Below are 27,904 nucleotides of genomic sequence, written 5' to 3' on the forward strand. Positions count from 1 at the left end.
GTGTTCGTTGAGAAAGGAAAATCAAGGAAAATCATTGATTTTTGTAAGTTCTGAGAAATTTGAGTGTCTTATACCGTTGAAGGATTCCCAATTTAGGTTATTAAATTAATGGAGTCTTCCAGGTTCTTCAGTTCTGCTTTAATTTGGTTTCCACTTGGGAATCAAACGGTTCTAGTCTAGTTAGTAGTGTTTGCTCTTTTTCTAGCTAGATCGTTTACTTAAGTATGGTAATAGTACGGTAGTTGGGAGTCTTAAGAGATAAGTGAGAACTTTGGACTTGACTTTTATCCTTAAAACATTTAAGGAAGAGGTTCATTTACTGTTTAATATTTCCATCATTAATATATGGCTTCGAGTCCTGGATGATGAAACAGTCAGAGATAAACAATTGACGTAACTGTGATACTGTCGAACTGCTGGTGACGTATTCTCAAAATTTCCTGGGCTGCCCGACGAACCAGTGAACCGTCTTTCAACTTCTATACAATCGCATATAATTAAATATTTTGATCATGTTTTGAAGAACGATACTGTTTGTATGGAAAGACTCATAATAAAAGGAAAAGTTCCAAGAAAAAGACCTAGAGGCTGCTCGCCCTCTTGATGGATAAACCAGCTAAAAAACTCACACAGAAACTACTGCACACGTTGGTACATCAAGCACAAGAAAAAGAAGGAGAAGAGAACTATGGAGACAAACTAACCCACACGCTTTAATATGACCACTATATTCTTTTTGTAAGAATAAAGACAAAAGGGAGAATAAGAAGAGTAAAATATTTTTCGACGATGGTACAGATAGCATGGCAGAGATGTGGTATGTTGAAGGCTGGTGTAATTTTTAGTTTTTTTTCTGCTAAGAAATAGAAAGCGACGGAGATGTATTCTTGTGAAAATAACAAAGTAACGTTGTTTGCTTCCCACGAAATTCGAATAATATATAAGTAAGTTTAGAAGTATATTTCATGGATCATTGTAGTTCCTTTTCTCAGAATGGAGTTTTGTTCTATTTAATATTTAAATATGGAATACGACATACTCTGACTACCAAGAACGATGTTGATATAATATATCTTAATTAGACATAGAGAAATCAACAAATTAGATATACTTAAATTGTCAAAATTGAGGACATTAACGTGAAGTGTCAATCATATGTGCCACCAACATCTGCCAAGACATGGAAGATTTCTTATATTACATGAATAAAATACTCTGGTGCATATTGTACTATTTTATGTAGTATAATTGCCGTAGATACACCGGATGGAGATCTCCGGTAGAACGGTACGATAGGTAGAAGTCGACCTATCGACACAGAGGGACTGTTAAGGTGGACCCATATTGCTCGTGATCTTGTTCGCTCTCGTACTGGTGTTTGCGCTGATTGGGCTCTATTTTGTCTTGTTTCTCAACATCATTCGGCTCGCAAGCAACAGTTGTTCATATTATACGAATGTAATCACATAGTGTATTGATTACTTTCATGTCGTTTTAACATCAAAATAAACAACGAAAACAGCTCGAACGCCTTCAGTCGTTGCCAAGTGTGTTCCCACATCTCTTTTCGAATCATCTCTTTTATGTAACGCCACAAAGCTGAACAGTCCAAACAAGGATTTGATGTGATCGCAAGCCCGTGAAGTATTTGGAGCACAGTAAAAATGGTTGTAATCGCGCATATACTGTTTGCCCTGTTTTTCGTGTTTGATGCGTTCATGAGTAATTTAGGCGCACCTTTTTGTGGGCGTAAATTAAATTATTAAAATATTGAAGAAATGGTGAACAATTTCCAGAGAAAAATGCCCCCAGTTTTGTCGCGATGGAAACTTCCGTAGCTAAAAACGGAAGGAAAGAATTTAGGCATTCCGGGACAATATTGTATAATTCGCACTTTGTTTCTGACAACGATTATATCAAAGACTTTATTAATTTCTAAAATAATACACCCTTTGAGGAATGTCTGTTATTTTAGATAATGAAGGCTTGAACAAATAGCTATGTTTAAAACATAAATTTGGAGTTTGTTTTTTATACAATTTTTTGATTCTACTTAAATATTTAAATTGCCAGTATCATAATTATCGGAAAAAGTAACCAAGTATGGAATACTATTTAGATTTTGTGTTATATGAAAAAGTGTATTATAAATCAAAATGTTTTATTCTTAGTTATTATCCGTCGATAGTGCGTCGACTGTGAATTAAATGTCGACAATGTCGAGGATGTCACAGGCGCTAGTTTGAGATAAGGTCTGTCATTATAAAAGAGGAGTGATTATTTCACCTCAACCCCCTGATTAATTAGTGATTATTAATTTCTCCGGATATTTTGGGTTATTTATTTTGACTTAGGCTATCCTATGCGATGGTTATTGTTTCCTTTTGATGAATGATGAATTAATTAGAATATATTATACTACAATAGACTTTAGGTCTATAATTGTCTACTACTTAATCTTTTGTATTTTTCCTTCTTGTATAAATAAACACTAACTTTTTTCCGGTATCATATTTGCAACACTTTTAAAAAAAATAGGTAATAAAGCCTTTATTACTTGACTTAGCTCTTCGAATTTCATTTGAACATTCGAAAATGTAGGTCCACTTTTATTTGAATGTCCAATGTGAGAATACTGCAAGGAATTTTGATTCTGATATTTCTGATTCTAATTCAATATCTTATGCTTAGATAAGAATGAAGAAATTCTATGTTTTTATATTTGATATCAATTAAAATTTTAGTTACATAATCGAGGGCGCAATTTTTAAATTCATTGTTGCCAAGCATAGACATATTCGGTGCCAGGCCCCAAATGGAATTTAAATTTCGCGCTGGGGATTCAGGTGGTAGGTCTGCTGTAAAAAATGTCAAGTTGCCACATTTATTTATTTATTTCCTGACATTGTCATTCGTTTTGACACTTTAGTTTTGTATTCCAAATTTTTGGTTTAAATAAATAGTGTTGTGATACTTTAAGCTTAAACGTGTCTACTAGCAGACATTGCAGTCGAACATTGTTTTTTAGAACCTCTTTTAGTGCAAATGTACAAGATAGCTTAATAGCCGTAAAAAAACTCATCGCCACTTTATTAGAATATTGTGAATGTGAAAGCGGTAGTATAGTGACCCTTTACGTCCCTTAAGTGCTATTAAGAAGGTGAGTTTTGTTGATGTAAATAATAACAAAATATGTAAAAGTGGGCAACGCTGTGCCGGTCAAGCTTAATCACATGACTAAAATTTTATTTGATATGAACTATAGATTTCTATCCTAAAAAATACAAAAATTCAGTTTTGAAAAATTCATAATTTTCAATTTTTTTCGCGAAGAATAGTTAAGCACTAATTTCAGGACTTATTTAAGACTCACCTTTTGTATATGTAAACTGAAATAAATTTTTGTTTTTAAGCCGTGATTTTATGAACATTCATTTTAATTTGTTTATACCAATTGAGATAAAGGTTTTAGTAAAATAGATACATAATTGTCTTAACAGTTTGAAAATTGACTTGATATTATATGATTTTAATGGGGCCACTAAATCGCCACAGAACAACACAACCTAAAATATACGTTTGGCATAATTGTATCGCGTATACAACGTATGCCATTATTTATTATTACTCTCGAGAAAATGAGTATTTTGCTCTTTTAAATCAGGCCGATGAGCGGCTTTAATGTCTTTCCTTGTTTGTGCGAGCCGCAAAAATGTTTATTGATACTGGCATTGTGCTATTAAATAAATGTTTCAACAACATAAGTTGTTGGTGAAGTAATTGGATTACATTTAAGCGATAACTATGTATATATTACTGTATTACGTATTTTCTAGTATTTAGTTTAATAAAGAATATACATAAACATTTTCTATTTTTGCTTTCTCTTCTTATCAGCAAACATTTTATGTATCATGTGGGTAGAGAAGAAAAAATATTTTATTATAGTCTGTATTATTCGCAAAATACTGCCTGCTTACTCAAACTGTTACTACGACCATCCGGTTGAAAAAAACGGCGTCAAATACGGCTGGGGAATGACAATCGATGATAATTTTGGCGCGATCAAGTCCTAGATGTCAATACTTGGCCCGTACACAGGGCCGGCGGAAGGGAAATATTGAGACCGGGCGAGTACTCTATGTGGCGTCCCCTCCCCTTAATAGTTATTATAACTTTCTAAAGCATATTTATGCTACTTTAACAATAAGTTTTCACTTTAGTCTGCGGTTGCATCATAGAGTGCCATGGCTGTGTTAAAAACACTAATTTATTAATTTAAACAAGGAGCCATGGAAAATAGATTAGATCGTCTAATGTTTTTCGTGTCTTGTCTCAATTTTTTCAAATGGAACAAGGATGGCTCATTAGCATATTTGGAAAAAGCATTTTTTACGAATAATTTGATACGACACACTTGGAATTGGTATTTCTAGTCAAATTGTTACAAATTGTTCGTCGTTATATACAATTTTAAATAAACCATAAATATGCGAAAATGTCAAAAGTTGACATATGATATGTCATTTTATTTAGAGTGTCATTTTCTATCGTATAAAGCAAAAATATACCGAAGGTGCCGTTTAAAAATCAAAAGTAGTAGTAATTTCCGGTGAAATGACCACGATTGAGTACGTTAATTAAGTTATAGGGGTGAACCACTTTTGAGATGCGCCCGGTATATAAAGCTATAAGAAATAGAATTCCAACTTCGGCAGTCTCATTCTGGTATAAATGATCTTTGAAAACATTAGTATTTAGTTGCAAGCATGACTTTTCTATAAGAATTTAAGAAAATGTTCCTTTGTTTTTCACAATCAATTATTTCGTGCAGAATCAGTATATAATCAGACAGTTCTGTCGGTTTCAAAATGAGGATTAGCAAGTGTTTGAGATGCATTTCTTTGTGAGAAATTTTTCTTTGTAAGATTCCACTCATGAGTAAATTCTACGATTCTGCTACCATTTTTCGTGTATTACTACATATTCAATCCGGAACAATCAAAACCACCAAAAAATTAATATCTTTTCCCACTACTGTTAATAAATTAACTTAATTAATGAAGCAAACATATAAGCTTTTTTTATGATAAGAATATCGCGATCCCCTTCAGCTTCTTGCGAATGAATATTTGCCTCATATAATTTTAGGGCATATTAACCATTAATAACAAATAAAGGGTGTGAATAGTAGAAAAAGTGCCATTTTGAGCGGTCAGTCTAAAACTGTCAATTCTGGTGCATAAGGGTTATTTACAAAAAAAATTAGCTTTTGAGTTATAAGTAAAATACCAGTAGCAAATCAGATTTATATTTCTTTATTTTATTTTGTTTAAGATTCTTCCACGAAAATGAATTCGCAAATCGCAGTTTCGAATAGAGCACCCAAAAACATATAGAATAGAAGAAATCAAAACTCTCCCAAAGCTTTCGTGCTAAGGATTTTTTGAACATTATTTCAGTAAACTATAATAGGATAAGTCTAGGATATAGTAGTGTTTATAATGTTTAGTCAGTTATTCTTCCCTGTGTAGTGTGGCAATTGCTAATATTTTAATGTGGAAATTGATAGTACCGATTAATTATTGATCTGAATATTCGTTACTATAAATAAATAGTAGATTACTGTTTTTAAATATTTTTTTAGTCGCTGTTGTGGCGCCCTTTGGATCCGACGCCCCGGGCCGCCCGGCCCTTCCGCCGGCCCTGCCAGTACTCTTTACTTTTTTATAGCGCTAATCATCATCATCATCATTTTCAGCTTATTCAACCATTTCACAACTCCCTCACATACTCTCTTTGTAATTGGGTCCATTGTTGTCTATTGTTGGCTATGCGGGCTCAAGTTAACCGTACTTATTTCCTAATATCATGGTCCCATCTTAGGTTTGGTCTTCTTTTAGGTCTCTTAATTCTTCGTGGGTACCATGCTGTAATTTTTGTGGTTCATCTGTTGTCCGTTCTTCTTGTCAGGGTTCCTGCCCATTTGACTCTGTGGATGACATCTATTACTTGGGTTTTTTCTCATATCCACTCTATTTTTTTACGGTCTCTCTTGGTTATTCCCAGTATATTTCGTTCCATGGAGCGTTGTGACGTTCGTTTTAAGCGTCCAGGTTTCGCATGCATACGTCATGACTGGTAGTACACATTGGTCGAATGTTTTCTTAATATTTGAATATAATTGAGTTTCTGCCATAAATACTCCAGGCTAACTTAATTTTTCTATTGATTTCTGGTAGTAGAGATTGATATCGCCAAAATTATTATCAATTGTCTGTTTCATTTGCCATTATCAATTGTCAATGTTTAAAAAGCATTTCTATAATTTTTCTCGAGAACATTTGAAACTAGACAATGTTCGAGTATGCTGAATAGATATTTTATAAAATTCTTTCTATGCTTCAATAATAAAAAAGTTCTCAGTGATATTCATGTATGCGTATCTATATTCTTCTTTTGCTGTTTATTATTGGTGTTGATGGAGGATCTCCTCACTGTACCTCTATAACGTTTTGTGTATTTTTAATAGTATTTTATTAACTAATGTTTTATTTTACAATTTCTTTTCTCTTTCAGAGGAAAGAATACAAATCTTCCACGAAGGATCATGTTCAGTGGGAAAATGTAAAGGAGAGAGCGCTTGCAAGAATTTCGCAAACCACACTTATACGTGTGTGTGTACGCATGATTCATTACCCCCTACTCAAAATGGAAACTGTCCACGTCGATTAGGTAAGTACTTAATAAATAATGTTACTGATTTCGTAGGTTCTTATACCTAACTAATTTATTAAACAACTATAGAAACTATAAACTAACCTCATTTTCTCGGTACACAATCTGCCGGCTACCATCAAATTCTCTGTCGCACTGAACGTTATTAAAACCAACTCGCCGCCTGACGGGCGAACCCGAAATGATTCCCGCGCTATTTCAAAACGCGGTGCGTGGCTTTGCCCCGTGCAGGGCTTTACCCCCACCTACCCTAAATGTTTCGCACGTCATTGATTTACAACGAGATTTATCATTTAAAAATATTTTCGATACGGCGGCACTTACGGAAACAACGGAAGTTGACAGTAACTTTCTTATTTTTAATAGGCACCCCTGTTTTTTATTATATACATTCTCTGTAAAATTTTATAAATTTCATTTAAATACTCCATACCTAACATTAACCGTTTTTTGAAAAAAAAAAGATATTTAAAAATGCCTGCAAAAAAAAATGCCTGTCAAAAGAAATCTATAGCGTAAAAATTTTTTTTTGATTACCACAGCCACTGTTACATAAAGAGAAAACATGTGGCAATCTATTTCAAAAATTAAATTGTTGGGATATCATATAATATTGCCCGTAGCTGCCATGGAATTCAGCGATTAAAAAAGTATCAGAAATCATTTTTTTTTCAAATGGAAACTCACTTCTTTATTTCACTATAGTGACAAGATTTTTCAATTCATTATATTTTGATCATACATGTTCCTATACTACTTGATTTCATCTAGCTTTCTTTGACATTAAGTGTCAAACAATCGATTATTTTGTTTCCTTCTGTCAGAAAACTAATTATTTGAATTTCGTATATAGGGTTGTTTACCACATACGACGCGGAGTATTATAGCTAAACTCTTAGATTTTTGCAAGTTGTAGGGTTCGTTGAAGGACTATTAGAGCTACAATTAAAAATATTTTTACAAGATACAGAGTGGCACAAATAAATAAAAAATATCAAAGTTATATTTTTTTAAATGGAACACCCTGTATTTTATTACATTCTTAGTTTCTACGATTAAAATAAAGGTAAATTTGATTAAAGTTTACCGCATTTTAATCTTAACGTTTTTGAAATATTTAGGTTTTTGTGAAAATACAGTAATAAATTTATTGCTTTAATTCTCCAGGCGTATTTAAATTTTTAAAACCAAATATTGTACTGAAGTATTTCTATTCACTAAATTTGGTGTTGCAATAATAAAAATTATACTACCTTATACAGAGTGTCTAAAAATTTATTTTAAATCATAACTAGCTATAAACGGCAATAACTTCTTTAATTTAAATGGAACACCCTGTATATTTTATCAAAATCAGATGCACAATTTAATTGTCTATCAAATTGTATTATATCATTTTTTACCTATGTCTTCAGGATTTCGTAGAAAATACATGTTCTTATAATTTAGATCTCAATTATCAATATACCCGTGGAATATTGACATTTTTGATTATTTTTAAAGATGTAACAAATTTTTAAAGGGTACAGATACTAATATTGTCGACATAGTTCGTTTATGTCATTAAAAAAAGTTGTTTAAATATTTGTAAAAGAGGACCAATTAATATGATTCCAGTATTCAAACTACATTAATTGACTGTTTGCGTTGATTGATAATAATTCCTCCAAATACTAAAAAACTTAATTTTGTATGTGTATTAGACAGTGTGGTAACACCTTAACGTAAAGTAACACCTTAAAAATGTTATTTCATTTTTTGACGGATGCTTATTTATAACAACAGATGAGACGTTCAGTTTCATAACTTATTATTATATTGATTTCTGATTCCAAATCCACATTTAGTTGGAATAATTTTTTAACTAACACAATTAAATATGTAATTAATTAATATTTTGGCGGAAATAGTGGTGGTATATTTAATTAATGGTATACTTTTTTATAAATATTTAAATAGTTTTATTTTTGTATACCAATAGGCTGGTAATATTATCGTTTTTAGCACCTGTACATTTGTTGCTTTAAAAACGATATAAAATGTCAATATTCCATGGGTATATTGATAAATGAGGTCTAAATTATAAGAAAATGCATTTTCTACGAAAATTTGAAGGGATAGGTACAAATGGTATAATACAATTCGATGGACAATTAAATTCTATTTAAATTAAACAAGCTATTGCCGTTTAAAGCTAGAAATTAATAAAATAAATTTTTTAGACACTCTGTATGAGGTAGTATTATTTTTATTATTGCAACACAATAACTGATCAATAATTAAACTTCAGTAAATATTTAGTATTTAAAACTTTAATACCCTTGGAGAAATGAAGCCTTAAAATTTTTATTGCAATTTCACAAAATTGAAAATATATATTTCAAAAACGGTAAGGGTTTAAGGGTGATAAACCTTAATCAAATTTACCTTTATTTTAATCATAGAAACTAAAAATGTAATAATATACAGGGTGTTCCATTTAAAAAAATACAACTTTGATATCTTATATTTATTTGGGACACTCTGTATCTTGTAAAAATATTTTTAAATTTTAGCTCTAATAGTCCTTCGACGAACACAAAACTTACAATTTGTAAAAATCTAATCGTTTAGCTACAATACTCCGTGTCGTATGTGGTGAACAACCCTGTATAATAAATACTAGGTACTTCTTAAAACGTTAAAAAAAAAGGTTATTTATAAAAATATATTTAATATTTTCGCTCTTTAGTGATAACTAATAATTGATATGATTAATAATATGCCGTATGATCGAAAAAAAAAACGGCGCAAAATTGGCTTGGAAATGAATAGAGATGTTTTAACAAAGTTTTAGTACATGGCCACATATATTGTTTTACATCACTTGACGCTTAAAATCATAGGCTACTGGTTAAAATCAAGAAAAGTATACGCTTCAAAACTAAATCTTAAATAACTTAAAAACAAAAATATAGCGAATTGAAAAGCCTTGTCTCTAGTGAAATAAAAAAGTGCAACAAGAAAAACAGTGAAATAGAAAAGTGCAAGAAGAAACAGCACTTTTTTTCACGCCGATTTTGAACGTTTTTTATAGATATCTATAGACAAATAAATATTTCAATTTAAATAAATTAACTGACCGTACCGCCTTGAAATCAAACCTTTCAAAATTAAATTTTTAATAGAACTGTAACTTCTTCTAACTTCTAACTAATCCAAACTTTTTTCGCGTCTATACTCACTTGACTGACAGCAGCAATGAAAAAAATTCGGGGGAAATCCATTTAAAAGTTAAGTCTACTGCAGAACTAAAATCAGCCTGAGGGATACTTTTTTATTTTTAAAAAGAAGCTCTTTTGTTTCAGTTAAATTTAAGATATATTTAGCTAGTCGGTCATGTGTAAATATATTTAGAGATAGTTTATTATAAAATGTGTTTTTAATTCTGCAAAATATTTCTTTAATTCTGCATCTAAATTTGATTAATATACAGGGTGGTCCGAACTGTATTCCGGAAACTTCGGCAGCATATTCTGCACATAAAAATAAGTAAAATTGTTCGTATAAACTTATGTTCTAACCATTAGCGTAACTAGCAATTTATGTAGCAATAGGTGGGCCTGGGGGGGGGCCTGGGGTAGAGACCAGGGGGGGCCTAGGGCTTTTGTTTTTTTTTAAATGAAAAATAATTTTAAAAAACACATTTTTTGAATAAAACGTTTACATGAATTACTCTATCAATAAATTTCATAGACTTGGTTATCAAACCGTATTCCCGTAGATTACTGAAATACCTACAAATTTTCTAAAAAAATAAAAAAAAACACATTTTTTGAACACAACAAAATAATATTAACTAAACAAAACTAGAAAACGCCATTTTTATTGCATCACAAGCAAATAAAAATTAATACGTAGCCAAGAGTCATAATTCAGGATTTCTCTGGGGGTGCCCAGCAGTACCTGTGGAGGAAGGGCCCGGCTCCCACGGGCCCCCTGTAGTTACGCCAATGGTCCTAACATGCTTCGTTTTGGAGATACAGGGTGTAGAAGTTTCATTTTTATTTCGATTTTTTCAATATAATTTTTGAAGTAATTTCGATATTTAGATGAAAATTGATATCTGGGTTTTTTTTAACATGGGAAATTTGATTTCGATATCAATATGACTCCTACTTGTAGAGGGCACCACCTACATGTTTTTTACTGTTTTGAAGAGTAATAACTTTTCGTTCGTCCCTGTATTACACTATTGAGTGAAAAAATATACATTTACACCTTATTTTACGTAAAAAATGTCTCTTGGTAAAAATCGCTGCGAGCAACCGTTCTCAAGATATCTTGAATGAAAATAGTCAATATACCGGGTGCGTCTCAAAAGTGGGTCACCCCCTATAACTTTTTTATTTTTTCAGATAAAAAAACGAGATTTGGTGTCTTAGTATATGACATAAATTAGGATTGATTGACGTATTCAATTGTTTTCGGTCTCTTCCTGTTTTACCGCAAACGACTACAACTTTTGATTTTTAAATGTCACCCTCGGTATTTTTTTACTTTATTCGATAGAAAATGACATTCTGAATCGAATGACGTATCATATGTCAACTTTAGACATAATCTATTGCTCCTTGATTAAAAACACTAATTTTTAATCAAGAAGCCTTGGAAAAATATATTTAATTGTCTAATGTTTTTAGTGTCTTACCCTGGCCGGTTAAAAGATGCCCAAATCGCGTATTTTTAATCACATCTCAATTTTTTCAAATGGAACGAGGGTGGCTTATTAGCATATTTGGAAAAAGCATTTTTTACGAATAATTTGATACCACACACTTGGTATTTCGAGTCAAATTGTCGTTATGAACCGCAAGTTGCAATTTCACAGGTGTCATTTTCTGTCGAATAAAGTAAAAAAATACCGAGGGTGCCATTTAAAAATCAAAAGTTGTAATCATTTCCGGTGAAACCGGAAGTGACTAATTTATGTCATATACTAACATACCAAATCTCGTTGTTTTAGCTGACAAAATAAAAAAATTACAGGGGTGAGCCACTTTTGAGACGCACCCGGTATATCATAATTATTGACAAAAATTATATATGTTGATTGAATAGTTATTAGTCTGAAGTAATAAATTTGCAATGTTTTTGTGCCAAAGATTTAACAGAAACTGTTTTATCGTATTTTTTTTCTAGAAAAATTCATGATTTGCTTAAAAAAATAAATAGTTCACAAATTTATCATTTCTTTTTTTTATCATCTAGTTACGCATATTTATTTGTTGCCAATAACGACATGTATTGACTATTTCCATTCCAAATATCTCGAAAACGGTTGCTCGTAGCCATTTTTACTAAGAGATACATTTTAAGTAAAAAATCACGGAAATGTAATTTTTTTACTCGGTAGATTTATACAGGTCCGGACGAAAAGTTATTACTCTTCAAAACAGTTAAAAACATGTAGATGGCGCCCCCTACAAGTAGGAGTCATATTGACATCGAAACCAAATTTCTCATGTTTAAGAACCCCAAGATTCTAATTTTCATCCAAATACCAAATTTAGTTCAGAAATTATTAGGAAATAATAATCGAAATAAAAATGAAACTTCTACACCCTTTATCTCCGAAACGAAGCATTTTAGGACATAAGTTTATCTGAAATTTTTTAATTAATTTTATGTGCAGAATATGCAGCCGAAGTTTCCGGAATGCAGTTCGGACCACCCTGTATAGTGTGTTTTAGAGCATTTTAAATATTGCGATGTTGGCGAGGCCATAAAAATTACCCTGTATAAAATAATGTGAAGTTTTCTTCACGGGTGTATTCTGGCATCCTTGTTATTTAGGATAATTTATGCTTTAGTTTTCCAGAAAAAAATCCAAATCTATATAGAAAAATGGGGGATGCAATTAAAAATAAACTTAAAACTTTATCATAACTTTTTGTTGGAACACCCTGTGTACAACAAAATATTTTTAGGACATGCCCCTTTGTAAACCATATCCCCTTGCCCCTTGTAAACCATATCTGTATAAAACTTTCTTTCATATATTCGACAACAACGACGATATTGGACTTCGCACTAAAAAAAACATGAAAATATGGTTGAAAATTTCAAACTCCTAAAAATCAAAACGCGTTTCTGTTGTAATGTAATTATTTTATTTTCATTCTTTGACAGATTGTTATTGATAAAATTTTAATTAACGCAATATTTTTTACTGTTTTAAATTGTTAAAGAAGCACAAAATTTATTTAGTTCAATGCTAAGGAAAGGGTGGTGATACTTAACGGAAAATGTGATACTTTAACAACAGCAAAAAAATAAATTTAAAAATTAAATAATCAAATTTAATAATAACCATCTATCAAAGAATGAAACCGAAATTGTACTATCATCGAAACGCCTTTTGATTTTTAGGACTTAAAATGACTACAAAAAATTCATCATATTTTTCATGTTTTTTTTTAATACATGAAAATTTGGAAAAGTATAAACAAGATTAAGCATTTTAAAACAAGGAAAAACATTTAACGAAGTATGCATTTTTATCAAATTGTCATTAATAAAAATGTGAAGACAATCCGGAGGCAGCCCTGTATACGGCAGAAACCAGAAATGTTTGCTATGTATTTCACGCCGTACCGGTTACAGTTGTAGTGTTGATCGCATTAAAATAATATTAAAATCGCGGGGTTTTATCATAATATTTAAGTATTTTAGTTTCTTACTAGTGCAGTTATTGAAACTATAAAACACTCATGTACGAGGTTTGTGTGGTGTAACGCTGTTTCGGGTAGTAAAAAATAAGTGAAAAAGAATCCGAACTAGACGTAGTGTTATGTTGTGATAATTTCAAATGTTAATAAAATTGCCGAAAAATATTAACACCTAAGGAGAGAGTAATTAGGGCGTTGTTGGGTGCAATAACATTCAATAATTCAACTTTCCCGGATATTAAATTCTCATGAAACAATATTTTATAGCTTCACAGAACATTTTCTAAAATTATAATTATGTACCTTTAAAAAAAAATCGTTATAGCCGAAATAGCCCCAATTATGACCCCACTAGCAAAACCGGTGCGTAAAACTATGCTCGCTACCGTAGCTGAACTCATCTAAAAAGTTTTTTTAACCGGAATAATAAATTATAATTCAAGTTAGACCTTCTGAAGATATCAAAATATTTACTTTTTTATTTTTATTTTTAGAATTTTCACAAATTATACTTAATTATACTAACACTTTTAGAATAGTTATATAATAAATTTTTCGTATACTCGCTATAGGGGGTAGCACCGGCGCGGCGCTGCTGAGAATGCATTGAGCCTATAAAGCTATACACACATTAAATAATTGAAATTGAATTTAATTATTTGAATAAATTTACTGAGAATTATAATTTATTATAGGAGATCTCAGTTAATTTTTGTAAATAAAAGCGTATTACAATATTTTGAAGGGATGCGACGCATCACTCGCATCAATGGAAACTTCACCGCTGCTGAAATCAAACACACTCCGTTTGATCGGCCGTAACGTTATAATATTTGCGGTACACTTCAATTACTTAAGAGTTAATTAAATATGAATTAATCGGCGTTGTGGCTAGAATCCCATAAACCACGTCGAAGAAACCAACAATCGTATACATACATATAAATGGTAACTTTATACAACGACAACACCATACATTACTATTATTTACACAAGTATTATTTTGCAATTACCAACAATTTCGCATAAATAATAAGCAAATACCAGGATATGTTAATAAATTATGTGGCTTGTAACTATATACCAACGTGCACAAAAATTTATAAAAGAATTATATTTTTTAAATTCTCTAGCTTTATTAAATGCTGCCGCTGTTATTTCAGGTACCGTAACGATATTTTCAATTAATAATTTGAAAGTCTAAAACGAAAATATAAAGTAAAATATATATTATCAAGATTAGTAAGTCTCACCGTTTTTATATTTGTATTTAATACTTTTTCCATTAATAAAATAATATTTTTTAAATGTTCTGAAAATTACTGATATTTTATAGGTTAATTTTTAAATTCAACCACAGATTAATATTTTAGTTAGTTGAGAGAGTTTCCGATAGATGTCTCTATATTAATACAGTTTTCTGTATTATTATAATTACAGATTTCTATTAATTGATACTTTGGCAAGTATTCGATATGTGTCGCGACAAGTTAGTAAATTAGTTTTCCAATAGATGTCACCTCAAATTGTAATTATAGAATTCTATTAAATTACAGTTTAGTAAGTTCTAAACAGATGTCGCCACACATCAGTATTATTGAATTCTGTAAAACGCTGCTTCGGTAAGTTACCTATAGATGGCGCCAGTAATAATATTTTACATTTTAAATACAGTTTTCTGTATTGTTATAATTACAGATATCTATTAATTGTTACATTGGCAAGTATTCAATAGATGTCGCGGCAAGTTAATAAAGTAATTTCCCAATAGATGTCACCTCAAATTGTGATTATAGAATTCTATTAAATTACAGTTTAGTAAATTCTAAACAGATGACGCCACACGTCAATATTAATGAATTCTGTAAAACGCTGCTTCAGGAAGCCACCTATAGATGGCGCCAGTAGTAATATTTTAAATTTAGTTCTACAGCTATACTAAAGAGGGCGCTACTGTTTTTCTGACAAAAAAATTGTTTTCAAAATAAAATGTCAACAAAATAAACGTTTTTTTAAAGACTTTATTCAAATAACTTTACATAAAATATTTTAGAATAAAAATTAACAGAACATTTTTCATAAAACAAATAAAAATATACAAGTGTTCGTTCAAAATTTATACAAAATAAGTACCCTACAAAAAATATTAAAATATATAATACCCATGTATAAGTAGGTAGGTATCTTAGACAAATTTAGAAAATATTATTACCTCTAATATAAGGCACGAGACGCTATAAAAATATTTAAATAATGCATGTTTCACGGACAGCTCAAATAATAATTAAGTTTTAAACAGTTTTAAACCTATGATGAAAATAATTTTGTACAAAAATGGGAAATTTTAGAATTCTTAAGCACACACAGAAAGAGCAAAACTGTGTTAGCCAAAAACGTTTTTGTTCGGGACAAAAAGGTACGTTTATTTACACAAATATTATGTTTCAAAGAGAAGCAACATGTTTTATTTACAATCAAATATGTATGGCAGCGATACAGATTGTGACTAAACGACCCTAAACTTGTCTTCACACTCGCTACTGATCAATATGTCCCCCTTTCTTGAGTTATAACGAGATATAACTCATCATACAATCTCAGGGCTTTGACAGAAGCCAATATTTGAGAGGACTTCACAGAGGCTAGTTCTCCATCACCAGACTGATCAGTATGCCTTAGCCGATTTTATTTTCATTGAAGTATCACATGAAAACGCATTTAGTGAAAAATGTTTTTGACTAAAACTGTTTTGCTCTTCCTGTGTGCCTCTAGGTTTAGGCCACTATTTGGATGCTTAAAACGTGGAAGACATTCTACAATATTACGAGATTAGAAAAATCGACTTAATAAAATTCAACCATCATTATAAATATATTCGTATTTTACGTTTTTTTTTTGGATGGCACTCAGTAACAATTAATAATAGTTTTATTACACAAGGAATATTACACAATAGATATGCGTTAAAATTAATAAAAGATAAAAATATGAATCTCTGATCAGTCAACAGAAAGAATGAAACTTAAACATATACATTTTTTGGCAAGGATTAAGTTAGATGCATTGCTTTATTGTACTATATCGGTGGATGAAAATTATATACATAACAAAAAAACAATAAATGAGCAAAAAAACCGTGCGCTGAGAAAACTTAACCGCTTATAACCTAATAGCTCTTTTTTCATTTATCTCTACGTAAAACTATTTGTTTAGCTTCTTCAGGTAACTTTTCTGGTTCTGTTAATATTTCGGTTTTTGTGCACAGATACCTTAACGAATTTAAAACCACTGAAAAGAAATGTAGTAATTTAGAAACAGTATAATTCTAACTTAGAGAAAAAAGTACACATAGAGGCGCTCAAATATATAACTAACAACTAGTTTCTTTTTAAATGCAACAATAAAAAAACTAATAATTGCTCTAAATTTAAACACAGATAACTAATTCCGACCGCAGCGCTTCAACGGCAGAAATCAGAAATTATCAGCATATATTACACGCTGCCGATGGCGTCATGTTGATCGCATTAAAATAATATTGAAATCGTGGATTTGTCATAATATTTAAGTATTTTAGTTTTTTGCTAGTGCAGTTATGGAGACTATAAAACACTCAGGTTCGAGGTTTGTGTGATGTAACGCTGTTTCGGGTAGAAGAAAAGCGAAAAAAAATTCGAACTAGGCGTCGCGTCGCGTCGAGTTGCGTTTTGACAATTTCAAATGTTAATAAAAATGCCGAAAAAATGTTAACGCGTAAAGGAGAGCGTAATTAGGACGTTGTTGGGTGCAACAACATTCAATAACTCAACTTTTCCGGGATATTAAACTCTCCCGAACTAACATTTTATAGCTTCATAGTTTCTCCCACCGGATTTGATCAAAAGCAAAAATGGATTCAAGCAGTTCGACGAAACAAGTGAGTAAACAACATGCTCGTTACATAATCAAAAAATTAAAAAGACATATGAGAGAATAAAATATAATTGGCAATATTAATGGTATATTTTTTTTAATCAAGTAGTGACCGAATTACCGAATTACCTTGCTAAAATTATAATTATGTACCTTTAAAAAATTTCGTTATAGCGGAAATAGCCCCAATTATGCCGTACTAGCAAAACCGGTGATTAAAACTATCCTCGTTACCGTAGTTGCACTCATCTAAAAAGTTTTTTTAACTGGAATAATAAATTATAATACAAGTTAGATCTTCTGAAGATATCAAAATATTTACTTTTTTATTTTTGTTTTTAGAATTTTCAACACTTTTAGAATAATTAAATAATAATTTTTTTGTATACTCGCTATTTAAATCCGTGTATTTATATATACTAGTTGTTTACGATATTCTCCGATGGTGGCAGCACCAGCGGAGATTGCACCAAGCCTATACACAAAACGCGACGGATGTATCAACCAATTGGAATATCTCAGAACTCCTCTAAGTCTACTTAGTTTTCTTAAATTTCTACTAAACATAAAGTAACACACACATCATGCACGTCTGTAACTACAAGTTGAGTGCTTTAAAAACATATATGTATATATAGCTTACCCGGTCTGAGATCACCAAGGGTACAGTGTTGCTCGACCCACAACATTGTAGAACTGTAAAGGTCGTCCACACTGGACGTTGAAACGAACGTATTGAACGAATTCAATAACGGCCTACATATAAGACTAAACTAACTCTAGGTTAAGGAAATAATTTTAGACATATTCGTTCAAAGAATTTCAATAAATTCTTGTTTCATTAAACCACTAATATATTTGTTCCCTTAAGAGATCTAACTCAGTGGCTTATAAAGAAATGTATTATTTTTTCAAAAAGGATACAATCCAAAACTTCCAATTGTCCATCGTCCTATTGCTGACGTAATCGTCAAACATTTCCTGCATTTTGTTGTCCCTTCTTCGCGAAACTGGCGCTCCAGTGGCGGGTAACAACGACTGACAATTACTATAAAATACATACTGAGAAAAATGTTTAAAAATGGTGCTTTAAAAATATTACCTTATGGACGTGTTCAAAGTTTCGATCTGTTGCCTCAACAAATCCATCTCCTCTCTTATTTGGTTTCTTTCCGATTTCAGTTGCCTAATGTATTCGGCGCCCTTTTGTAGCATGGCCGCTTTACTTAACTAAAATAATGTAGATTTAAATATAAGGTTCAATAAACATTGCAATATAATACAATGTTCACTATCATTTGGTATATTGCAATGTACAATGATGCATATAGTAAACATTGCATAGTACTGCAATGTTCGTGAATATGTTAATGTTGTATATTGCAATGTACAATGAAGCATATAGTAAACATTTCATAGTACTGCAATGTTCGTGAATATGTTAATGTTGTATATTGCAATGTACAATGAAACATATAGTAAACATTGCATAGTACTGCAATGTTCGTGAATATGTTAATGTTGTATATTGCAATGTACAATGAAGCATATAGTAAACATTTCATAGTACTGCAATGTTCGTGAATATGTTAATGTTGTATATTGCAATGTACAATGAAGCATATAGTAAACATTTCATAGTACTGCAATGTTCGTGAATATGTTAATGTTGCATATTAATATACATTGCAGTATAGAGCAATGTTCATTATAGAGAACTGCAATAGTCATTATACACAATGTGCAATGTTCACTGTACCCAATATGCAATATATACCCCATATGCGACTATAGGAAAACTACGTTCAGTACGTAACATTGCAATTTACTGCTTCATTCATTTTTTGTCGCATATCGTTGGGCGATGATTGTGACACGACTATAGTGACAGTTGTATTTATCGTCATTCTTAAGCACCGTATACAAATAACGTCACTGTTCAGTTAATAGGAGGTATCAAGTAAAAATTGTGTGTAGACGAAAAAACGGCCCGTTTTATTTGAACTAAAAACCACAGGTAAAACTTGAACGAACAAACCAAAACTGACAGCTAAAACGTTATGTGTACAGGCGGCTTTAAGAAATTGACAACAGAAGAAATAGAAATAGTAAAACTGAGATTAAAGTGCTATTTCTACGTCAAACAGTGATAGATTTTCACTGATTACTAAATATACGGCAATCGCAAAACAATTTTGCAATGCACGTGATCAACTTTGAGTGACAAGCGATGGCGACAGCGCTGCCAGATTGTGATGGATTATGAGATGAATCTTAATTTAAAATTGACAAACAATATATTTATTATATCATTTTTTAAAGATTTTTACGGTTTATTTTTAATTAATAACTAATATTTTAGTAATTAATTGATTTATTTGTTTTATAGCTTATTTTACTTATTACATATTGGCAAAAACTAGTGCATTATGAAGATTATTCTAAGCGTTATTATGGGTTATTCATAAGTGGTAATAACAAGTAAGAGGGTGCTATTAATGCACAAACTAATAATCACAGAATTTAGTAAAAACTAACGTAGAAATAACTTTGAAAGTGGTATAATGTGCTTATCAATTATTAATTAAACTTATTTCTCTGAGTGCAGTCAAAGGTAATAAAAGACCTTTATTGTCACGTTCTCGTTCAAAATAGTTTATCAGGGAAGCTACAAGCTCTTTGCTTCGACTGTTTAAATGTTTCGGTATATTTTCAAAACACAATTTCAAGAAATGCAATACAAAAACTCGAAAATTTAGTTCTTAAAAGAACTGTTTGTACTTAAAAGTATATTTTTTAAAAAAAGACCATGAAAATAGGCAAAAAACGAGAATTACTCACAAAGATTCAACAACACGATATTATACAAAATAATGACTGACGTTAGGATAATTGTCAAATAATAAACAACGTTGCTGAACACGGCGCAATGTGACCAACATAGCGATAATGAAATTCGGTTTAAACTAATTTTTGCAGCTCTATTCTAAATAAAATATCTGTTACAATCAGTTGCTCTATAAAGTAAAATGAAGAGCTGCTCGGTATCCTAAATTATACAGCAAATTTAAACATTTTTGCCAAAATTTCATTTAGTCAGGTTTATAAACTTTAGTGTCAATGTCAATATGATTCGGAAAATGTTTTGCGATTACTTTATTTGCGTTGTTTCTTTTATTCATACGAAATAAGACCGAATTACCTTTGCGTTTGGATTCTGGTTGAGATGCGGTATGAGCGAGTGAAGCATATCGAACCCATTTTTAATATTGCACCGTCGTTTTTGTTCGGCGTGAATATGGCCGGCCCTCCTGTCCCTGTTGTTGTCCCTACCAGGCGAACCTATGGAACCTTGGGACGACGTAGGGGAATGGAGGTTTTGCGGCGAGTCCATGATGGGACTGCTTGAATTACTATACGTGCTGAGAAGAAGCTGAAAGGGTTAATAATATACACTCAGATGCAAGAAAAACAAGTTTAAAATGTTTTTTTTTATTTTTAGCCGTGTTTCTTTGATTTTTTGGCAAACTGTATATAAATATATCAACTTTAATTCGTAATAACTTCGTTTATTATAAACTTCAGTATTTGACTCATTATACAGGGTTAATCAAAGAGTTGTTTTTTACCCTATCTTTAAAACACCCTGTGCAATAATTTCGTGAGCAAATTTTCATAAAACATGGTCGGCCAGAACTAAGTCTCCTAAATATTTTGTTTTGTTAATTTTTAAGAGCAAGATGAACTTGCCACAAACATTTTGCATTTTTTCAACTGTCGATACTTTTTGACTTTGGTGATTATTGTTGTGTACGATTGAATATAGCTCTTAGTATCGAATCTTGTTGAAGATGGCCGAAATTATGAATATTCCCTTGGTTCTTGAAGAATGGGAAAATTAGACACACTATATTTGCAGCCTCATTAACATTATGAAACGACATTTACAGACAGTTATACCAGTCGGGAGAGGCAATATAAAGTATTAGAGTTTTTTTTACAAGTTTTTTATTTGTTTATACACTTAGTTATTACAGATATTTTTTTTAATATCCTTAGTTTTTTTAGTGTTACTAATATTTATTAAAACCAAGCCCGTATCGTTATATTTTAACGTTTTTTAAATTTTAATATAACAATTCTAATCAGTGTCGATATGACATTACAACAATAGTCACCAAAGCCACCTCGTGATATTAAAAAATAACGTCATGATAATTGAGAAAATTGCAAATTGTTGATGGCAAGTTCATTTCGCTCTTAAAAATTAACGAAGGCTTTTGTTGACATAAGTCAAAAAACAAAATGCTCAGGAGACATGGTTCTGACAGAAAAATATTGTTTTAAGAAAGGTCACTCACGAAATTAGTGCAAAGGGTGTTTTAAAGTTAGGGTAAAAAACAACCCTTCAATTAACCCTGTATAATAAGCCAAATACTAAAGTTTATAAAAAACTGAGTTTAGGAATTAAAATTGATAGATTTATAAACAGTTTGCTAAAAAATTCATGAATATAGGGCTAAAAGTAAAAGAAATATAACATTTTAAATTTGATGAAAAAATGTTCCGTTGGGTTTTTTTGCATGTAAGTGTATAAATGACCAAGCACAACAAAATATTTGATGATTTAAAATCAGAGCCAGGGTTGGGTAGGTAGAAAACTTTAGTAGGTAGAAAGGCGTACCGGCAACGCCGCAACAGCACACCGTCGCATTTCTCTCACTCCAACTAAATAAGATCCCTACGCGATTTACTTCCACACATGTAAATACCGACCCAAAAGTAACAGTTGCCAGCACGGTATGTATATAGTTTATGAAACCTCAGGCTTTCTATGGTAAAATTTAAAAAAAAGAACGAAAACTTTCAAAGAAAAAAAACATTACATTAATTAATTATATTCATTATTCATTATTAATATTCTACATTTTCTACATACCCGTAGAAAATTAATTTTCTACGCGTCCAATACTATCCAACCCTGATCAATATATTCCTGAAACTTACCGGATCACTGCTGGACATTGAAACAGGAGTGACGGTAATTTGGGCCGGCAAAGAAATAATCGTGGTAGGCGGCGGTTGGGGCAATATGGGCACCGGACTCGTCTCCTCTTTGATCCTAATATGCTGGCTCAGTTCCTGAGACGTGCTCAAGCTCTGGTTTTGACTATACACCGCATCGCTGAGAGGTGAACCTACAATCATTATTTTTCTTGAATAAGTTGATGGAAAATATTGATAAATCCGGATAGACTCACTATTTGTAAGTAACTGCGTTAAAAGAACGTTTGTTTGGGGTGTGAGTAACGCTGGATCACTCACGGCAGATATAAGGGGAGGTCTCTTTATGGGTTCCCTGGTATTTGATCGAGATCTACCCCTACCTCTTGGTGTAGACCTTCTTCTACTCTCCATCTTATCATCCTTGAATAATTGTAAAGAAAATAACTTTTTTAAAATATTAAAAATATAATATTATTGTTATGAACGCATGCATACTCTATTTAAAGGAAATAAATATTATATTAAATATTTTATAATAAAGTTTGCCTTAATCATTGAGATAACGCAACAAATGCAAAATGTAATATTATTACATTATCAAACTGACCTCCCGCATTTAACTAACGTTATTTTATTAATAAATCCAATTTTATATCGAAATTTGTCTCGTGCGATAAAAATGCTTAAATCAAAGAAATTATCGTTTTTATTAATTAACTGAGTAAAACTGTATTATTCCAGATTATTTGTCAAGGCAAATTGAATATAAAATCTTTAAAAATCGTAGATAAAATATTTTTTTATGTATACTTGATACCAATTAAACTTTTAGTTACGTAATCGAGGGCGAGATTTTTAAATTCATTGTTACCAACCATGGACATATTTGGCGCCGTGCTGACTAACTGGAATTTAAATTTCCCGCTGGGGTTCGGGTGGTAGCTCTGTTGTACAAAATGTCAAGTTGCCACATTTATTTATTTATTTCTTGACAATGTCATTCGTTGTGATACTTTAGTCATAGATAAATGCAACAAGTTTAGATTGGAAAGCCCGTAAAAATTTTGGGTCGCAAAATTATTTTGGGTCGCGACCGTTATACGCGATCTGGCGCTGCTATAGCGGTCGCTAAGAACAACGGCAAACAAAAACAGAAATAATTTTCTCTTGTCAAAGTCAGAATCTTCAAAAATCATAATAATCCTTCAAAATCTAAACCGCTCTCATTAAAGAAATTCCGAAAAGTGTTTATAGCGTTTAGGTACTCTGCCTAAACCGACGAGTAGCGACAGTCCCGTTTTCAATTTTCTTTGCGGCTGCGCGAAATAAGTAGGTTATCTGTCATACGAAGAAGCGAAGTTGCCACTGTTGCCATTTATCAAATATCTCTATATACTTTATTTCAAATACACCTCAGGCAACGAATCGTTTTTTTAATTATTTATTAGCAGTAAGATATTTTATACATTCAAATTTAGAAATAAGGATAAAACAAACAAAAAAAGATATGTATAAAACTTTATAATTAATTCCACTTCAAATTGTGAGCAGTGTATACCATGTTTATAGGACCACTTCATAAATTGAACAGTTAAATACGTAGTCTATCTGTCAAACACGTCAAAAAAGAGAGAAAGAAAATTTGGTCCCACTACATCAAAAGAGCCGACGGTTTCTGTCGCTACTCGGCGATCTACGTACTCTGGTAGAGGTTCGATAAGAAGGGATTTTTCGAAATTCCAGTTCCAAGAGGGTGAAACCACCCCTCAAATATTACAATATTTTTATTTAAAAACGGTCAAGTTTCTGAAAAAACGCTTAAACACGTATATTTTATTTGTTTTTACATATTTTAAGATTTTTTAAAAAATGTATACAGGGTGTCTCGAAAAATCTGGTCATTGATTAATCACGATCCTGCTTAAAGCGCTTGACGTAAAAAGCTGATTTTGGAAAACAGATTGACTTTAGGGTGTAGAGGTTCGATAAGAAGGGATTTTTCGAAACTCGAATTCTAAGGGGTGAAACTATACCTCATATATTAAAATATTTTTTATCTAAAACCGGTGAGTTTTTCGGAAAAACTCTTAAACACGTATATTTTATTTTATTGTTTTACATATTTTAAAATTGTTTATAAATTTATACAGGGTGTTTCATAAAATATGACCATTGAGTAATCACGATTCTGCTTAAACTGCTTGACGTTTAAAGCTGATTTTTGGCAAACGGATTGACTGTGGGGTGTACAGGTTCAATAAGGAGGGGTTTCTCGAATCTCAAATTCAAAGAGGGCGAAAACGCCCCTCAAATTAATATTGTTATTTAAAAAACAGTTAGTCTTTCGGGAAAACGCTTGGACAAGCATAATTTATTTGTTTTTTTACATATTTTGAATTTTTAAAAAAATCATACAGGGTGTTCCAAAAAGTTGGGTAGTTTCTTAACCACGATTCTGCTTAAACTGCTTGACGTAAAAAGCTTATTTTTGGCAAACGGATTTTTTCGAAAGTCAAATTCCAACGAGGTGAAACTACCCCTCAAATATTACCAAGTTATATAATAATATCGCCATATTGTTTTTTCTCATGCTGACATAAATGTGAGATAATTAATTTATTTTGTTTCCTAAAATATTTTGATTAAAGAAAATATATAAAAGTTGGCAACGCTGTGCCGGCCAAGTTTAATCACGTGACTAAAAGTTTATTTGGTACGAACTGTATAAGTGACAGCCATTAATGTGTAATTTTATTTTAAAAAATAAATTGATTTTCTCTGTAATCTTTTTTCAATGTCCTCTGTGAAAATCATATATTCGTTCATCGCCATTACAAAAAATAGCCAAGAAAGTAATAATCTACCATCCCAATGTATTAATAAACATAAACATCATAAAATACTAATTTACAGAATAATTATTTAGTCAAAGTAAAATATACAAACTACAACTACAAAACAAGAAAAGAAAATAGAAGAAAAACTTACTACTGGGCTAAAACTAGGGTGATAGGGGAAGGTTGAGGGGGTGCATAGAGGGTTGTTGCATCAAATGCGTCTGCGTCTGTACCTGAGGCACGCTCTGTGATGTGAACTTGAGGTGGGCCTTACCGGGGTCGCGAACTTGTAACCCTGGTTCGATGGTTGTTGCGGTTGCCTAAACTGTTCGTGCTGATGCTGCTGCTGTAAGTCTTGACTGTGTTGCTGTACTGGCGTACAGTTCTTCGATAGTGGCACTGAAAAATAAAGTAAGTTCGACGTATTATAGTCTCTCCAGGATGTTCCATTTTCATTGTTTTTTATAGGTTTTTCGTTTGAGTAGAGATACAAAGATACGATTTTCACATTAAGAGTCCGAAAAAAGTAGCAAAATAAGCGTTCGGCATTTAACGTTTTATGTTAAACTGGCTAGGTATTTTTACACGAATGAAGAAGGAAATTAAAGATAAAGGATTATACTATATTCGTATTGTAGCACATTTTTTAGACAACTTCTTTATTTTTAAGTTTTAGAAGGTCAAACTTTAACAAAATATTCCTTATGTTTAGACTAAATTTTCTCGAAAATAAAGATATAATTCAAAATTCCGTTACAATACGGAAATAAATTGAAGTTTTGTGATTACAGTGATATATAATTTATATGGTTTTGTAATAAATTGCTCGCTATTTTATGGCAAATGCTGAAGTTCTACAAACCGTAATCAAGCCTTAATCAAAACACCTGTGTTTGGAATTTTGGGTGTGGCTTAACAAGACAGGATCGGGCTAAGCCTTAGCCCACGGCCACACAGAAAACGTTTTTTGCGTTTTTAGCGTGAAGCGTCTTTAGCGACTAACACAAAATAACAGGATTATATAGAAGTGGCCACACCAAAAGCGTGTAGCGTTCGGCGTGTCTCGCAAAAAACGCAAATGAAAACAAATCAGTTTGTTTTCTGTAGCGTCTTTAGCGTTTTCTAAGATGAGACCCCGTCATAGGCGGATGTTATATTTAATATTACAATAAAAATAAATTAAATAGTATGCATTTTTTTCATTTTAGAGTATTATCTAAAAATATTTTTATAAAGAAAATCTACTGTTTAGGAAGATTCTATTAAATTCAAAAATTTGAAGGAAATGTTTGAAATGTTGAAAAAGTAATAAATTAAAGGAATATTTTCTTACGCGTAAAAAATAGTTTTTTACGTGTAATAAACAGTTTTTTACACGTAAAAAATATTTTTTTTTGCGTAATAAAAGGGTTTTTACCAGAACCAATAAGTTTTTGACGCGTAAAAAAATAATTTTTTTCGTGTAAAAAATAGTTTTTTACACGTAAAATATTTTTTTGGGGTAAAAAAGTTTTTTTACCGGAAACAATAAATTTTTAACGCGTAAAAATTAGTTTTTTACGTATAACAAATAGTTTTTAACACGTAAAAAATATTTTTTTTTGCGTAAGAAAGGTTTTCTACCAAAAACAATAAGTTTTTGGTTTGGTTTGCTAACCAAACGCGTAAAAAAAGAGTTTTTTACGTGTAACAAATAGATTTTTACACGTAACAAATAGTTTTCTACCAGTAACAAATAGTTTTATACGCGTAAAATATAGTTTTTTACGTGTAACAATTTTATTCGCGTAAAATAATAATAGTTTTTTTTTTTTTTTTTATAAAATGTTTTTTACACGTAAATTTGATCCACCTTTACAAAATTTGTATTAAAATATCAATATTTTGATAAACACGTGGACTGCTCCACAAATACACGTCGCGTCACTATATTTCTAAGCCTTTAACACGTTTCGTTACAACGAGCTCGTGTGTGTCAGGGCCGTCTCACTAGCTCGTATGTCACGGCTTCGAATCTCTTACTCCCAGCGCGTAAAGAAGTTTCACTCCAAAAATGTTTCATAAATCATAGTCCTAAAATTCGTATTAGCAACTAGAGATTCTATTATATAATTATAATTATTTATTATATTATAACAAGTACTAACCACAACACTACAACATGAAAAACTATACACATATAAACTAAAAATCTGTAAAATAAATGGCAAATAATAATTATTATTTTTGCCACACCCACTGGCAGTAGTAGATCGTGTTTGTCTCCGAATATACGGCCCGTCCACAATTCAATCCTAGCATCTTTTATCTTCGTCTCTTCAACGCTAACGGCGCTGATCTCGCCTATCTCTTTCTCACAGGATTGATTGTTGAACGGGCTGGGAATTCACGAGCTTGTTACGTTACTAATTGACATTGACAAAACGCTAAAAACGAAATATAATATATATTTCCTCCGACCACAATAACTCCGCTTTACCCGACCCTTGAGAGCGACCCGGAACAGTACAGCGTAATAGACTCTTAATGTACTACTTTTAGATTTGTCCCGTAACTTCAGTTCCCTGAAATGCAAGAGGAATTCTAAAATTGTTGGTGTTTTTCGACTCTTCCGGGTATCCTGGCAACTTATCAAAAAATTGAAAACCAAACATTTAAAAATTATACCCAGCAATAATGTAACTGAACGAAGTATACCAA

General features: G+C 31.5%; 1 protein-coding gene across 1 annotated transcript in view; it reads left to right on the plus strand.

The window, feature by feature from the left end:
* Window positions 1-1,664: 1,664 nt before the first annotated feature.
* The window catches only part of LOC115874104 (BDNF/NT-3 growth factors receptor-like), a 269,157-nt gene continuing 242,917 nt past the window's right edge, over window positions 1,665-27,904 (plus strand). The window contains exons 1-2 of the mRNA XM_030889183.1: window positions 1,665-1,722; window positions 6,580-6,735. Of these exons, the coding sequence (XP_030745043.1) occupies window positions 1,665-1,722; window positions 6,580-6,735 (214 nt within the window). The remainder of the gene's footprint in view (window positions 1,723-6,579; window positions 6,736-27,904) is intronic.

The sequence above is a fragment of the Sitophilus oryzae genome, unplaced genomic scaffold (genome assembly GCF_002938485.1).
Source record: "Sitophilus oryzae breed Bouriz unplaced genomic scaffold, Soryzae_2.0 scaffold_1009_pilon_pilon, whole genome shotgun sequence".
NCBI lineage: Eukaryota > Metazoa > Arthropoda > Insecta > Coleoptera > Curculionidae > Sitophilus > Sitophilus oryzae.